Genomic DNA, 17,553 nt, shown 5'->3' with positions numbered 1-17,553 from the left:
ATACAAGTTAAACAAAATCATTTTCATGGAGGTAATACTAGTAGCTTTAATTTTAACAATAATGCATGCTTTCATCAAGGAGTAGAAAATATTAGAAAAACAACAGCTTATAACCATCAAATTGTGATGTGATTATTGCTGTGACTCCATCAAATTTTGATTTAATTATTAGTGTACATGCTGTGCAGACAGACTCCATCAAATTTTGATAATTATTGTGTGTGCATGATTTGACATCAAGTGTAAAAAATTGATGTAATTGTTATGTGTACATGATATGATGACACTGTATTTAAATCAGGACTGAAATTATTTTGAAAATCATGTGAATAGTCTCCAACCTGACTTTTTTTTGTCATGAATTACACACTACATATTGGCGTACACTTGTTCAAATGTACCAGTATGTATCCCGATACCTGTAATGCCTAAACTTCAAAGAAACCAGAAGGGTGGGTTTAGCTAAAACCAAATTTTTAACTACATTTATGAGGATGAGTTACATGTATGTTCTGCCATCATATCATACACACAATATTTTGACTTTGTACCTGTTGCATCTCTATTATCATCTGTTGTAGCTACCAAGCTTGATATATGGATATCACCTGACTCCTTTGCTTTGCCAACTCTGGTCTGTATACCTGTCTGCCAATTACAGATTCAATGTCACGAAGTACCATGTCAATATTGTTCCAGTAATCCTCAAAATCGTTTTGGCTAACTGTTCCATCTGCGGAATGACCAGTGATTTGATTTCTATATAAACGAATTCGTTCCACACTAGCTCCTAGAGAACTGTCCCTTGGTTGATCTAGTGGATCATTTCCCCATCCTGTCAATGGGGCAGGAACTGTACTGACATTTCTGATCAGAGTATACAGCAACGAAACGTCAAACTGGTCCACCGTTCCTGTTTTCTGTCCCTGAGGATCTGGGAAAACCAGCTGCACTTGATCCGGATTAAGAAGAGGTTTGCCCTGCTTCCTAGTCAATTTGACTTTATTGGCCAATATAGCTTGGTAGATGTCTTTGTATTGCATAGGAAATCTGCTAAGGAGAATTTCTCTCATGGCATTTCCACAAACAGTTATTAATGCAATACTTAGTCGAGCATGATTCATGTGTCCTGGTGTTATGGGTGAATCAGGATCATGCTCCTAAATGAAATGGAGGACCAATAGTATTACATATATCGATGACTTCAATGATTAAACATAAAGTAATAAATAACATTACAGTTTGATGCCAGTAATGCGAACATCGTGAAGAAAAGTTTTGTACTATTTTATTCTGACAGAAGTAAAGAACATTTTTCCTTTGACCACAAGTTTAATGACAATCTGATGTTGACATAGGAGTGGCAAAAAAATTAAGTGAATTAGTTGCCATATCACTTCGTTAATATGCATGGAATGCCACCATTATCAAAGTCTTCTGAGTTCGTCATTTGATATGCTTAAATTTCATGTTGTGATCAGTCGTATGAAATGCAATGGCAAAATAGTTAGCCAGTAACATACAATATACCTCAATAATCTGTTAATCTCCCATTCTCTCCCTTATACCATATAGTACTATTATTAGCCTGCTTTAATAGTTTGATAAGACATGAATCGGAAATACGACTTCCAGAGTAGTGGAATGTCAACAGTGGAACACAAAGACGATGATTGCAGAGCCATACTACAAGCTAGCAAGGCTTTATAGCCAGACAAACTAAAATTGATGTGAAAAATATACATAAATTAAAGTATGCTAAATAAGGAATAATACAAGTAAATGCATTCCACTGATTAGTAAAAAATATATAATGCATACAAGTAAACAAACACATGTGATTAAATTGTCACATTATATAGATTTGGATTTGGGTTGGTTAATTAAAGGAATTATCTTAATAAAGTGCACATTTTACATTTACTCTAGCATCTGACTATGAGTATTACAGTTATTAAATCATGTTGCATTATGTCAGGTACTAGACTAGATGTATCGGTGTATTCTCTTTTAGGAACTGCTATTTTACAGTGTCATTTGGTGGGATATCTAGCGATTTATCTAATCTATGGACTTTTATTCCTAGCCAGATACCAGAACATAGGTGTTATTTGGTGGAATATAATGACCAATATCTGCTCATAGACTTGCCTATCCAACCAGATAACATTATGGGAGAACAGAAGTCTCAGGGGAAGTCAATATTAACATATTATTTTCCCTTCGGTAATAGTCATAAACAATTTACCTCATCTGTAAACCACATCTGAAACATGCGAGCTTCAGGGACACATTGGGATGGTGGACTCTGTACATGCAGTGCATAGTGTAGGTTCTGGCCAAGGTAAGAGATAATCTTGGAGAGATTCAACGTAATAAACTTTCTAACTCTGCAGCAAAGCTTTGCATCAGGAGTCCTGACTTCATCAATCACCATTCTGGTTATTCTTGCACATATCACATGGTTCCTGTAGCTTAGAGTCAATCTATGGAACAGGTCAAGATCAAACACACAACTGCCACAGAAAATGAGACTTCTGGAGGTTTCTTTATTCTGGGCGACTGGCCAGTGAGCAACACAGGCACCAAGAAGCCTATGGAAGATGGGAGGTGGCAAAAACTTTCCTGTAAACTCACAGCTCAGGTCTAACGTGCTTACAATCCGGGGATCTTCATCAGGGGAGGTAACTTCTCTCGAAGATTTTTGACGGAGCATACAAGGTGTCAGGAAGTAGTTCTCTACCTAGCAGTAGTATACATATATATATATATATATATATATATATATATATATATATATATATATATATATATATATATATATATATATATATATATATGAGAGAGAGAGAGACACACACACATATCAATAAAGATAGCACAAGTCAAAAATGCTCCAGTCTAGACTTAAATACACAATTGAAGGCCATAAGCAGATACAATTTTGGATGGAAATGAATAATTTGAAAAAAGATTATTATACAAAAGCATGCAATTGAAACAGAATTTAGTTTTGTTCATATAGTTATTTGATTAGTTTCAGTTTAAATGTATGCGCAGAGTCAGCAAATATTATGTATGTATGCAAATAAAATTGTATCATGCAATTTTAGTTTTAACTCATTCATTTTTTAAAGTTGTTTACATACTTGTTAATTTTCTGCAAATTAAAAATTTATTTGGTATGCCTATTTATTCAAGCTGATGTTCAAAATTTGTGTCTATGTGTGTGTGATTTAGATTTTTAACGTACCTTTAATAATTTTTCAGTCATATCGCTATGATGTTTGCAGTGTGACAGCTTAAAGTTTTGTTTAACACTGGGGCAACATACCGCATATATGTAGCATGACGTCCTACCCAGTCACATTATCCTGACACCAGGCCGACCAGTCCTAGCACTATCTTGTTAATGCTGAGCGCCAGTGAGCCAGCGGTTAGTACCATTTTTATAAGTCTTTGGTATGACTCGGCCGGGGATAGAACCTTTTGTTTTATTATTTTACATTTAATATGTAAAACAGCTCCGATGTGCTAAGTAGTAGTTAAAGCATTAACTCAGAGCTGGGGGTTCGCACAATAGAACCACAGCACAGGTCATGCCAATGACTAATAAAAATGGTAGTGGCATCTGCCTCACTTGGCTCTCAGCATTAAGATGATAGTGTTAAGACTGGTTGGCCTGGTGTCAGGGTAATGTGACTGGGTGGGACATGATGCTACATGTCTGTAACATGATATCCCAGTTCTAGTTATCACTATAAATTGCCACTCTATAGACAGTGTAGCAATATGACTAAATGTAGTGAAGCTACATTAAAAATCCAAATCTCACACATAAAATGTAAAGTTGAAATAACCTTCTCGCCAGTATCAGTGAACGACCTTGGTCTGGCAATTATATTTAACTGTTCCATCAACAACAAGATGTGATCTCGGTTTGCATGTAGTTCTGGATTCTTCTCCTTTGTCCAGACAGCATCTGTAAAAGCAGCAAAACTTTAAATTAACTGGAAAAATTTTAATAACAAAATGGGTTTTAAGATACTGATAAAACATCTTTTAGTTATTCACATGGATTTGAAAGTGTAACTAGTACTGTAATTTCATGACGAACAGTCATTCCATTAAGTCCTTAAACATGCAGAATCCACAGTGGTTGTAGCTAAGGTCATTATCCTAGATAAAGCACATTTAATTCCAAAGTAAGGCTGAGGTTTTTCATGACAGATTATAGCCCAATGAAGGAATTCATATGTCATATATAGTCGACTGAATGAATTCATGTAAATATGTAACATATAGTCCATTAAATGTATTCATACAAATATGTCTATATAATCCATTGAATGATTTAATGAAAATATGTCCCATAGAGTATAGTGAATACATTCGTGTAACATCCGATATAGTAAATTGAATGAATTCATGAAAACATGTGCTATATAGTCCATTGAATGAATCATGACAACATGTCCTATATAATCCATGGAATGAATCATGACAACATGTCCTATATAATCAGTTGAATGAATTCATAAACACATCTCCTATATAATCCATTGAATGAATTCATGAAAACATGTCCTATACAGTCCATTGAATAAATTCATGAAAACATGTCCTATACAGTCCATTGAATGAATTCATGAAAACATGTCCTATATAATCCATTTAATGAATGCATGAAAACATGTCCTATATAATCCATTGAATGAATTCATGCACACATGTCCTATATGATCCATTGAATGAATTCATGAACACATGTCCTATATAATCCATTGAATGAATTCATGAAAACATGTCCTATACAGTCCATTGAATGAATTCATGAAAACATGTCCTATATAATCCATTGAATGAATTCATGAACACATGTCCTATATGATCCATTGAATTAATTCATGAAAAGATGTCCTATATAATCCATTGAATGAATTCATGAAAACATGTCCTATACAGTCCATTGAATAAATTCATGAACACATGTCCTATATAATCCATTGAATGAATTCATGAACACATGTCCTATATAAACCATTGAATGAATCATGTAAACATGTCCTATGTGATCCATTGAATGAATTCATGAACACATGTCCTATATAATCCATTGAATTAATTCATGAACACATGTCCTATATGATCCATTTAATGAATGCATGAAAACATGTCCTATATAATCCATTGAATGAATTCATGAAAACATGTCCTGTACAGCCCATTGAATGAATTCATGAAAACTTGTCCTATGCAGTCCATTGAATGAATTCATGAAAACTTGTCCTATACAGTCCATTGAATGAATTCCCAAATACAAGCTTTTACTAATATGAGCTCTGCCAGTTTTCTTTTCTGTTCCACTAGGATGTAATATGTTTTCAAGTCAATCACTACCATAGTCTGCTTCTTTATATAAAGGTATCTTGTCAAATAAATATATCAGTTAATTTCTTTTTATATTTTTATTTATCTTTAACTATTATAGGGCTGTATCGCTTTATGGCACAACTCACTTGAGGGTGAATTGTTTGACAAATTAAATGGAAAATGTACTCTAAGTTTAAATCACCTCTATTTTAATTAGGCATGGTATTCTGCCTTTTCTTCATTGAGTATGAAAATACAATATAATATCAAGCGTGTACTAAAGAATGGTAAATACGATCTCATTCGAGGCTCCTATAATCTGATGCACTTCAAAACTTTAAAAATCATTATCATTGCTATCATCAGCCAGTGTTTGCCAAATGTTAAATGTTAGAATCAGTCAGGTCACGCCAAAGTATTTAAATGTGTTAACATTTGCTTGCCTGATAAAATGTTATGTGGCACGACATTATACTGTATATATGAATTATATTCATACGAGCACTTTAAGGGTTAATAGTTGACTAAAATTTTGAAATTTTTGTACATCTTTGCTCTTTAAGTAAGCAAATTTGTAAACACGTGTGCACACTTTACATATTTTGACATACCTGCTGTATTCTGTGATGTGGCATGCCTTTATTACTTATTGTTCTAACTTACCATAGAAGAATTCAAGATGGTTACGTTTTCAGTCAATACCATCCATTATGCTGTCTAGTGCTCTTTGTACATTCTTGCCTTTAGAATTATATTGGGCCCATTTTATGCAAGTTTTACATTTCCTCCATTTGTATCCATTGGAAATAAAAATTTACAGTAAAATATTTTGAAACAAAATAGGTTTCTTCGATAATTCATATCCAACCATAATGCATTGGTGAACATCTAATACCACACAGTCCGAGTCATTTAAAGCTGCATTAGACATTTACAAATTATTTTGCTAAAAAGGAATGTTTACAAATTTAGATGGGTGTCAGATGGGAGTGCTTAGCCTTTGATGAATCATTATTGCTAAATCCCATTCACTGTCGGTTATTACTGTAGTAGACATGTATGGTATTCATAGGAATTAACAGTGCAGACTGTTACCAAAGAAAGACATTTTACTTTATTGGCTTCTTAAACAATATAAGCATACAAGGCTGAACAAAATGTCAGTGTCATTATGTAGGCTCACTTACTAGACCAAATACTGTTCTTATTGTTGTTCTAAATTTAATTTTAAAACAGTTTAATCAAAGTCTATTAATTTTGATTGTTGCATCTTCTGCATCTTAAATGTCATCAAAAACAGTCCAGATCAAATTATTGATTGCTATGTTACATTGATACTAAGATACTAAACTGGGTCATGTAAAATAACTGAGTAGTATGGATGTTTTCAACATTCACTACATTTATTAAGATGTCACAGCACACGACATTCAATTTGATTTTTATTGGATCGCACATGTAAGTAGATCTCAGAGAATCAAAAACAAAAGTTGGGAATTACCAATTTATTATATGCATAATCAACTTCGAAAGAGTGACACCATTACTAAAATAGCCGCTTGTGAGTGCCCGTATAAGTTAAACCTGGTTACATTTAACTCTTAGGTATGAAACATCTTTAAGGAAAAGCCGAAGTATGTCACCCTGATCCCCTTTACCCAGTTAAATTGACCCAAGTCAGTGAACAGTTTTTCTGGAATGCTATAAGGGTAAAAAAACACATGCACATAATAAAATGGAATTAGATTAGTACCTTGTAGACTGAGTGGATCGATCTCACCTGATGAACACGCGCAAAAAAGAATGATCATCTCATCTTCCATTTTGGACAAAGGTTAACGGCTGATTTGGCTGAACACCAAATGGTGAATAGATCGTTAGGTTGTAATCGGTTGATGCAATGTCCGAGTGGCAGGATGTGTTGTGTAGTATACTGAAATGTGGATTTTGTTGGTGACCACACCACTTAAGAAAATCCCAAACATGATTCATGAACTTGGATTCCCTTGCTTTCTAAGATAAATGACAACAGTGGAGTTATGGAAAGAGTCAAAATGACCTTTCTAAGTTGTATATCCTGCCAAATTTAAAATGCATTCACTATAGTTTTGTTTTGAAGAGGTATGTATGTATGATGCAATCTTGATGGGAATATAGAAACAGGAGATGATCTGGTCCACACTAAGATGCATGTAAAGTTGTTACTATGGCTACTTATTGTTCATGATCAGTGCATCCCGCTCAGTTATCCTGCCGTCTCTGGAGAATGTTATGACTCACACAAAAGACAGATGTAGTGGTTTCATGAATAAATGGTCTGAAACAATATCTGTGTTCGCACTGAGCAGAACAAAAAATAAAGAATTATTACCAGGCCTAAATTTGTGTCTTCCATTGGATGTTAGGTAGCACCAATATAATTTTCAATGTTATTATTTGCATGAAGGTTGCTGGGACAAACCAAAACCTATCCCTCTCTACCAAAACATTTTCATTAGTTGTTTTGAGAACTGGGCTGTCGCTGGGGAATACATTTTGGAGCAGTGTTTCTCTTTTTGACATAACATTGAGAGGCCCATCCCTTTTCTATAGTTCTTCATGGGAAACAAAGATGGGGACATGGGTTATTTTCCTTGTACAAGATTTGCCTCTTTGTTGTGCTTTGCTGAACTCCTGCATGTGGTTCTGGAAAATATGTCATTGCTCTTCATTTCCTGATATATTAATCATTCACTCAAAGAGTTCAAGTAACATAATCATTGTTGCATGTATCAGTAGTGCTTATTCCCAATATTTGATTCCAATGAACCTCTAAAGCTTACAATATACAGATAAAAAGAAACATTGCTACGGTACAAATTGAAGTGTATATGGAAGGTCACCAAATATGACTGATGACAAGCAGACAAGAATGCAGGCATCATGAAAACAAAACACCGGAGAAGACAATAAAACTACTGTCCTAAATGAACTTGAAATTTAGGGGCAATCACTGCTTGACACAGAAGATTTAGCAAGACAGTCCTTTATGGAAAGACATTTCCTGGTTTTGAACAAAGACCCGGATGTCCTAAGATCTTCAAATATCTCAGGACTTAACCTACTGAATGCATGATTACATGAGATGACTTTTTCCCAAAAGCCGAAAGAGGACATTCCTGCAGGAATTTAAAACTTATCTTTAGCACTTCAGAATATAAAAGAAGGCACGCCATGCAGGACAAACTTCTCTCATTTTCTTAAGTTGTAGTTTGAAAAGAAACATCGCTCTGGTGATGGCTATACACTTCAAAGCTTCACAATGCCAATATTCTTTGGTGGAATATTTGTCATGACTGACACATCACAAGTAAGCAAATATTATTAAATAGTAAATGTTGAGCCACATAATGAAGGTATCTACAAACAAAGAGTCCCTTCAAGGGTAAGATGCTCTGTTAGGTGAAGAGAATTGTCAGGAATTCAAAAAAAATATCTTTTTTCCTTGGAAATACTGAGTGTTGAAACCATCTCTAATGCTCCTAAGCTATAGCATGATGTTCAACACTGACTGCTCTTGTGGCCATATTGAACATTATATTTGCACCCTTTTCATTTACGATAAATGAGATAGTTTAAGAAGTACTTTGATGAAAACCTTGCATCAATATTATACTTGGAGCAGTCACGGCAATGTTTCCAAGATAGTGACCATTTCTAATTAGGACCAGCTAGGTATCATACGAATGGTTATTGATAACATCTTCATGTTGACACATTCATCGATCTAGGAGAGGTAGTGACAAATTCAAGATGACCACCATGACGGTTAAATGGGGGGTGGCTCATTATCATTTAGTACTAACAAGGCTCCAAAAGGACTTTCCTTATTTAAAACCGAAGTCAAACTGATTTCCCACAGAAGATGATTAGCGATACGATTTTCAAGATGGCTGTTCTGGTTACCATAATGGCATCAGACTGGGTCCATTTTAATCCAGGACCAACATAACATTGCTAGAAGTCTCTTAGCAAAATCTCAATACATTCAGGAGAAGCAGCAATAACAATGCCTTGAAGATGGCCATTATGGTTACCATGTTAAACATCAGTTCAGCACCATTTTAATTTATGATCAACTAGACATCATACAAAAGTCTTGTAGTGGAAACCAAATGTCATCATGACTTTCCATTGAAATCTGCATTTAGAACCAACTAGGCATCGTACTATTTTTGATTGAAAATCTCGGGTCAATATCACCATCCATTTAGGCGAACTCACGATAAAAGGTGTTGTCAAGATCGCTACTGTATCAGGCATACTGGATTTGTGAGTGACATCTCTTTCATCATTCAAATTTCAAAATCAGTATGTGATACTTCCTTCAAAATTCCTATTAAAGGCTTTGAAACAAAACTTGCAAACCAGTCTGAGATGTTTCATTTACAAAACCATTTCATGTACTTCTTTTTACAATAATCACTTTGATGCCAATTTGTTAGTACGATCAGAATGTTATCTGGATGGAGCCAAGTAAAAGTTGCAGGCGATACAAGAGTAACGATAGAGTTGCAATCCATGTAGATGGGTTGAACAGTTTAACTAATGAAAATTAAGAAAGAAGGTTCATATGACACATGAGGAGTGAATTATCATGTACAAGTGTTTAAGAATCCATTACTAGCCAGTCTCCTAAATATCTCCGATCATAGCATAGATCATTAATGTACACTAAGTAGCCATAGTAACAACTTTACATGCATCTAAGTGTGGACCAGATCATCTCCACTGTTGAGCAGGTCATGATTTTATTCTGAGAATCAGGACATCCCCAAACTTGCCAGAATATGCAAGTATATCCCAAAACATGCTGGAATATTACAGGACATTATATGAATTCCCAAAATTAACATGAGTTGCCTTGGATTGTTTTGTCCTACGGTTGCCCCATTCCATAACTATCCAGGTTTATCTTCATGTTTGAGCCTGACGCAGACTAGGAAAAATCCCATGATGACTATGTTAGGTCATAAGTTACACAGCTTTACTTCTACACGTGACTTTCAAGGCACTAGTATCCAAGGACTTTCGTTTATGGAAATTATTCATTAGTTAAATGTGACACAAGGACTAAGAGCAAATGTTTCGTGAGTTAGTGCACTGCAAGCAGATGTCCAAAGTAACCATGACACACTTAATTATAACATGCAAATGGGGTGAAGGGATTTAAGGTGTATTTAAGATTCCTACAAACCCTTTAAATATGATTTCTATGACTTTAATACTGTAATAAGTACACCAGCTTGGGACTAACAATGACAAGCAGTTTCTATAAAAATCAGGCTCTTTAAGACCAAAAGCATATTTTCCTTTGTATGAAGTCATTATGTTGCAAGTTTATTCTTTTTATGTAGTCCATTGTGACAGATTAGGTTAAGTCTATGTCTTCATGACATATCTGGTATACTTCAGTTCATTGTGATAGATTGTTATACTCTAATCATTTTTGACATATTTTGTATACTCTAGTCATTTTGGGACATATTTTTATATTCTTGTCCATTGTCACAGATTGTTATACTTTAGCCCATTGTAACAGAGTGGTATAATCTAATCCTTTGTGACAAATTTGCTATAATATAATCCTTTGAGACCAATCTGGTATATTATAATCATTTCTGACCAGTTTGGTAAACATTAATCATTAGTGACACATTTGGTATGATCTAATCCATTGTGACTGATTGGTTATTCTCTAGTATTTTCTGACAAATCACGTATACACAAGTTCTTTGTAATACATTCTGTATAATCTAATCATATTTGATATATTTGGTATATTATAGTCACTGTTCCATCTTGAATTGTCTTCTGGCATGTTGCTAATCTGACTTGCTTATGCATATCTTAGCAATTACCTTCACTTTGGCCTTTACACCTAGAGTCAGGTCTCTCTGATAAAATATGTAATATGTTTATCATATTATGAAAGGGGCCAACATAATAATAGACCATATTGCTAGACCCAAACTACACATCATTTTGTTAAAATATTTCTGCAGTTAAATCTACAATCACAATGTATTCTAATATTATGTGTTCCACATAGATCTGCAATCACAATGTAGTCTAGTATTTTGTGTTCCACATAATGTTGCATTCTCAACCTATCTTTGCAAGTCTAACTCATTTACTTTATAACTCCATGCCCAACTTGTCATCTTGGTCACAGTAATATTATTTTCATAATGACAAAAAATGCTTCTAAAAGTATATATGCCGAACATCATACAATATGGGGCAATGGATCTGGCTGTACCTGTACACTGTTTCCATGTATCCTATTATATCCTTAGCTGACAAGACATTGTATTGGCTATATAAATATTCTCTATGCTTTATTAAGTTTCCAACCTTATGTAATTTAAGCAGTCAGCACTACCCTATGTGCAATTATATTGAAGTTGTCTCTCTTGCCTCAAGCTATACTGTATGTAGTGACAGTGTTCATTTTGGTGTGCAGATATCGACAATAAATCTGATACATTATATGATGACATATGTACTTTTGTTACTGTTGGATTGCAGTCCTTAAGATGCAATCACATTCCAGCTTTTTTATCAGTGTAGGTGAAATGAGATAAAATAAATTGTTGATGAAAAAAAACAAATACCTAAATGATAACAATGATTCATGAAACCTAGGTCAGATGGGTCTAGTTTTTGCAATATCGAGTTACTTTATACGAAATGCACTTACGGAACCAATTATTACGCGTATCATAAAAAATTAGTTCCAAAATAAAGGAAGCAATTACAAATCAGTGCAAATAATCAAACAAAATTAATTATCTGAATTGTGTCACATTGACATAGTATTACTATCAGTGAGATAATCCTGATAAGATGCATCTGCATTCCCGTTTGATGAATCCATGTGAAATATGATAGAGATATTGCAGGTGTCATGAACAGGTATAAGTCAATTAACCATTCATTTAAGTTACAATTAGCTAATTCTGGTATGGTTTAGTTACTTTCACTCTGAAGTATCCATATACCAAGTATTGCTATTGTAGGTTAAGTAGGGTTCATTATTTTGAAAATGTAATGAACTATAGAAAATACATTTATTTAGTAGAGTGTCATTATAAATATGTAGTCACAATGACCTAGTATTGTTAATCTTGCTTTAGTTGCAATGTATCTTCATAGCAATTTGCATAGCATCCATGAAATATGATTCAAGTTATTTAGGGAAAAACAAGCAAAATGCTGAAAATATACAAAATAGGCCACAGTGATGATGATCAAGTATGGTTAAGTTTTGAGGAGATGTATCCATATACCACATTTCTCGTGAGAATGTGGAATATGGACTGATATATTGCTATACATGTTTAAATTGCATTGTTTGTTTGTTAGGTTTTACTTAGTATTTTAATTTCATTACCTCCAAATGTAATGTAACATCTACCTTGGACTTAACCATGTTAAAAATCAAGTTTATTTTTCACTTCATCTGAATTATTTATTTTTATTTTTTATTTTGTAAAGAACTAAGACATAAATAAACTATTCGCCGTGTCTGTGCTTATTATCAGGTTCATTCTTAATAAAAGTAAATATGTTTATTTGGATATGGGTCTAGGTTATTGGAATTCCCCTACAATTTACCTGGCATAACTGACATTGTCCTGGTGCTATATCATAATTTCAATAATATATTTTAATTATAACTACAATTTTATCTTGTAAACATTATGATTATGTTTATCTTCCATCAGGAAATGTTCTTGTTTAGAAAATGCCAATTGTGTCAAGTAGAAGACTATATAATCTTGTTTCCGGAAAGATCTAGCAGATTATATGCATATTACTGTTGTGTTATTAAGTTCCTTTGGGCTTGAATTTATTTCTTCAAATTATTCAAGTGATTTTTCTCTGGAAATACAAAGTGGTCTGATAACATTCTTGGAAATATAGACTTGGATTTATAGTAAAATGCCGTATTTACCGCCTTTGTTGGGACACAATTAAGTAATATTTTTTTCCTGTCCCAGAACTTATGCTGAAACATTTTTTCACTTTGGTCATATGTCTTAAGACTTAAGAAACGAAACAAATTTGTATTGCATTTGTGCCTCCTCCCACTGCACGTTGCAGTAAAAAAGATAAATAAAACTCTTGATTGATAATAAAAAGAAATAAACTAACCTTAAAAATCATCATTTGAAAACACATTCACTTGAGTGCACGTGACAATCTTTTCGCCGGCACGGGTTACAAAAGTATCATTACTATTTACCCGCAGACATCAGTGCACCCTTGTGTTAATTATTACTACCGATGCCAAGCTCATAGAAGCCCTAGTGGTAAATGAATACAACTGGCAGCCAGCAGTAAACTTCTTCTTTAAACTTACCGACAGAACATCGAAGACAAAGGTTATTTTTATCACAAATCAAGCCAACATCGGAAGCCAACTTTGGACTCGGAAGCCGATTTGTTTTAAAAGATATCAATGCAAAGGTTACTTTTTGTTGCAAAGCAAGCTCAGACTTTGAAAGCTGACCATGGATTCTTTTAAGTGTGCCGATTTTTTATTTTTTCGCTTTGAATATACAAAGACGGCTGAGATATGGAAGCTAACTTTGGTTCCTTTTCACCAGTATTCACGAAAATTTTGAAAATAAAGTGAAATAATGGAATAGTTTTTAAAGTTACACAAAACAGTGCTTCGTGTGCAAATATCGATGACCCAGCGCCATCCAAAAGATTTGGAGAACATAAAATCACGTGATGAATTCTTGAAAACCAGAAGAGAAACAGATCGTTTCACCGACAATATGATCATTAACATGGATGAAACTCTAGTGTACTTTGATCGCATTCCTGGATGGACTGATGATATGAGAATTAGAAAGACTACTGCAGATTTGAAAACATCTGACTTTTATCCCTGCAGTTTCCGCTTCAGGCGGTGTGTTGCCTCTAACAATTTTTAACGTTATGAGAAAGCTAAAAACAATATTCATGTACCATAAGAAAAGATTGTATGTGTGCAGGAAAAGGGTTGTGTTGATGAGATGCTGATGCAGTGGATTAAAGAGTTTTATGTCAGATAGACAGTTTTATATTTGTTAAAATAAAATTTCAGTTGGCGTGCAATTTCCGACATGTAATTTTTGAATGATTCAAAAGATGTCCCACAACTTACGACTTAAAAAAAAAAACGATGTGTCCCAGGACATACAGGGCACAAAAAAGTCACTTTTAAAATTAATATATGGTGTCCCAACATATACGATAAATACGGTACAAACAAAATTATATCTTGGCGGGTCAATATTGGACTTAATTTGGATTTCCATTAAAGTTTATTCGAAAATTTAAATTATTATTTTCAGTTCTGCAATTCTAGGATTATTTTAGGATTTTATTCACAATAATGTAAGCTCTTATTTTCATTTTAACTTTGTATTATAGGGATACAAATATTGCCGAATGTTACAAAGCTTGTTGTGTTTCAATCTTTTCTGTTACTTATTTATCAAGCATAGATTCATACTAATATTGTGTGCATAATGCAGAAATGGATTAAAAAATATGAAAGGAACAACTTTGTTGTTGAAATAGATAAGGAAATATATATTCTAAAAGCTGGAAACAAGGTAAGATGTGTACTAACCGACAAGTTCTAAAGTAAGAATTCCTTTCAACTTGAAGTCAGACCATTTTTGTGTGATAGTACTGTCAGTAGGGCTGACAGACAGACCGCCACTGGCAGCAGAGCATTTTGGCTGGATAGGGTGAGCATTGATGAGGGATTTCAGCGCATCAATCAAAAAATTTGGGTCCAATACAATATTATCTCTCAATACTTCAATGCTGAAAAGTAACAAGACTTCAAAAAGACTTAAAGTTAAATAATTTCTTCTGCAAAATCTAAAGTTCATGCTTAAGTCACTAAATCACTAAAATAATCTAAAATTCAAGTGCTTTTACAACACTACAAACAAAAAATCAAAACAAAACAATACATAAAATGCAAGTAAATAAAAACTAAATGCATTTGATAGGTACCTCGAAATATTAAAGAGTTCCAAAAATGGCACACAACATACCTACAGTGCTTGGTAGTCCCTTATCAACTATGTGAATACACCAGTGTATTCTTTGTTAATGACTTTAACCTCAAAGCTTCTTCCTTACTACAAAGTCATCCATAAAAATTTGTGCTGGGTATATGATGCAGAGCTAATGCCATTGTTTAGAAACTATTCACATTATTTAAATCATAGTAATCTTTAACTTTGACTTTTTGACACTGAAATATATGGTAGCAAGTCATCAATAAGGTTTTGTTTATATAACTTTGGAAAACCTAAATTATGATGCAAAAAACATTTTCCTTTTATTAGCTAAAATGAATTTGATTTGTTTGATCACTAAAATGTTAAAATTTGTCTTGCCCATGTTCAAGTCAGCCACACGGTTTTGTAACTGTAAATTTCTTATTATACAGACATTACTTCTATCCTCTCAGTCACTGACTTTGATATTGGCTCTGTGCCCCCAAATTAATATATTTATATATATATATATATATATATATATATATATATATATATATATATATATATATATATATATATATATATATATATATATATATATGTGTGTGTGTGTGTGTGTGTGTGTGTGTGTGTGTGAATTTTATCTTACCCAAGTGCATTCCAGCCATACATTTGGGTAAGTTTTGTTGGTGGGATAGTTTAGTCACTATTAAGGTAGCCCTGTTTGTTTTGTTCAGCCACTGATCTTGACTTTAGAGTGTTTTTTTCCCAAATAGACTTGCTACATTCTCTACTATGAATGCTGGCATCATGTATGTTTTTTCCTTGACCATACACACATAATGACTTTCTCTGGATAAAATGGACAAGTCATGTATACAATGAACACTGTCTACTGAATCTCATAATCATACCAGGCGGACTACAGTCTCATATATAACTTAAAACCTTTTATAACCTCTACCCTAAAAGTGTATACAGGACATTAATCATCAGTTCATCTGTGCACTAAGCAGATTGCTTTATATTTCTCTACCCCCAGGCATGCCTCCCTCTTTTGTAAACTAATTTTACAAAAGTACTGTCAACTTATCAAACTCAATTTACGAAAGTACCGTCAACTTATCAGACTCATTTTGCGAACTTATGAAATTATTTTACAAAAGTATAGCCACCATGATATAAGCATATTATGAAGTTCTTAAATACAAAACTGTTACAAACTTGACCAAACTAATCTCACCTGAAATAAATGATTGTGCCTGTTTCATGAAGAAACCTAAGAAACAAATCCAGTTCTTCGCTTTTTTCTATTCGGACAGATCCATTCTCGATAATATTTTCCACGACATTTCGAGAAATCATCTGCAATTATAAGTTTGCATAGTCTTTAAGTTTTTAACTTTGTACAATAACATTTATCTGCATCAATCGGCTGTTATATCATTTTATATAATATGTTCACCATACAGCAACATACAGTAATCTTAATTTGATCTTAACAACTTTACGCGTAATTATGGAATGACTCAATAACTATAGTTATGTGTAACGCATCATACATCAGCAATATCATGTGTTAACCTGCATGGCAAAAGAAGGAAGATATGAAATTTCCTAATGCTAGTCCATCTTAGAAAGAAAAGGGGCCCAGGTCGGCTAATAGTGCTCACCTAGCATATATAGCTGAAAAGTTGATGGTTGCATAGCTATCATTATGATGAATCAAATGTCACGCACACATTAATTTTCAGAATGAAATGAATTGTGCACACATCATTTTATCTAAGGTAATGATCCATATATAAATGCAACACATCACTAAGCAACATAAACCTCAGTTATGAATTGAACAATTATGTGATCAGGTAGAAGTAATTATCAGATCTGTGAATAGAGCTTTTTGTGAACATATAAAAATATGAAACATCAATGAACGAATCTCAAACACTGCAGAAAAAACAAAATAGAAAGCGTCTTTGGTGAATCATACAGATCTAAGCAGTCTACGTTCATGGATTTCATACATATCGTCATGTGCAATGTGAGATAATGCGACTGTGCCTTAAGTATGGAATGCATGTACATATAATGACGCATCAATTCATACCTGTCCTTC

At 33.6% G+C, this 17,553-nt stretch overlaps 1 protein-coding gene across 1 annotated transcript in view; it reads right to left on the bottom strand.

Annotated features, from left to right (window-relative positions):
• Positions 1-17,553, bottom strand: part of LOC149789709 (uncharacterized) — a 124,319-nt gene that overhangs the window by 5,084 nt on the left and 101,682 nt on the right. Inside the window, exons 10-14 of the mRNA XM_089971708.1 lie at positions 16,678-16,799; positions 15,047-15,246; positions 3,861-3,982; positions 2,249-2,743; positions 552-1,160 (exon numbers count right to left, since the gene is read on the bottom strand). Coding sequence (XP_089827834.1) covers positions 582-1,160; positions 2,249-2,743; positions 3,861-3,982; positions 15,047-15,246; positions 16,678-16,799 — 1,518 coding nt within the window. The 3' untranslated portion in view covers positions 552-581. The remainder of the gene's footprint in view (positions 1-551; positions 1,161-2,248; positions 2,744-3,860; positions 3,983-15,046; positions 15,247-16,677; positions 16,800-17,553) is intronic.

This window comes from Sinohyriopsis cumingii, chromosome 10, assembly GCF_028554795.1.
Source record: "Sinohyriopsis cumingii isolate HCF-2022 chromosome 10, ASM2855479v2, whole genome shotgun sequence".
Taxonomy (NCBI): Eukaryota; Metazoa; Mollusca; class Bivalvia; order Unionida; family Unionidae; genus Sinohyriopsis; species Sinohyriopsis cumingii.
Note: the sequence above shows the minus strand (reverse complement) of the source record. Positions and strands in the feature narration are given on the sequence as shown.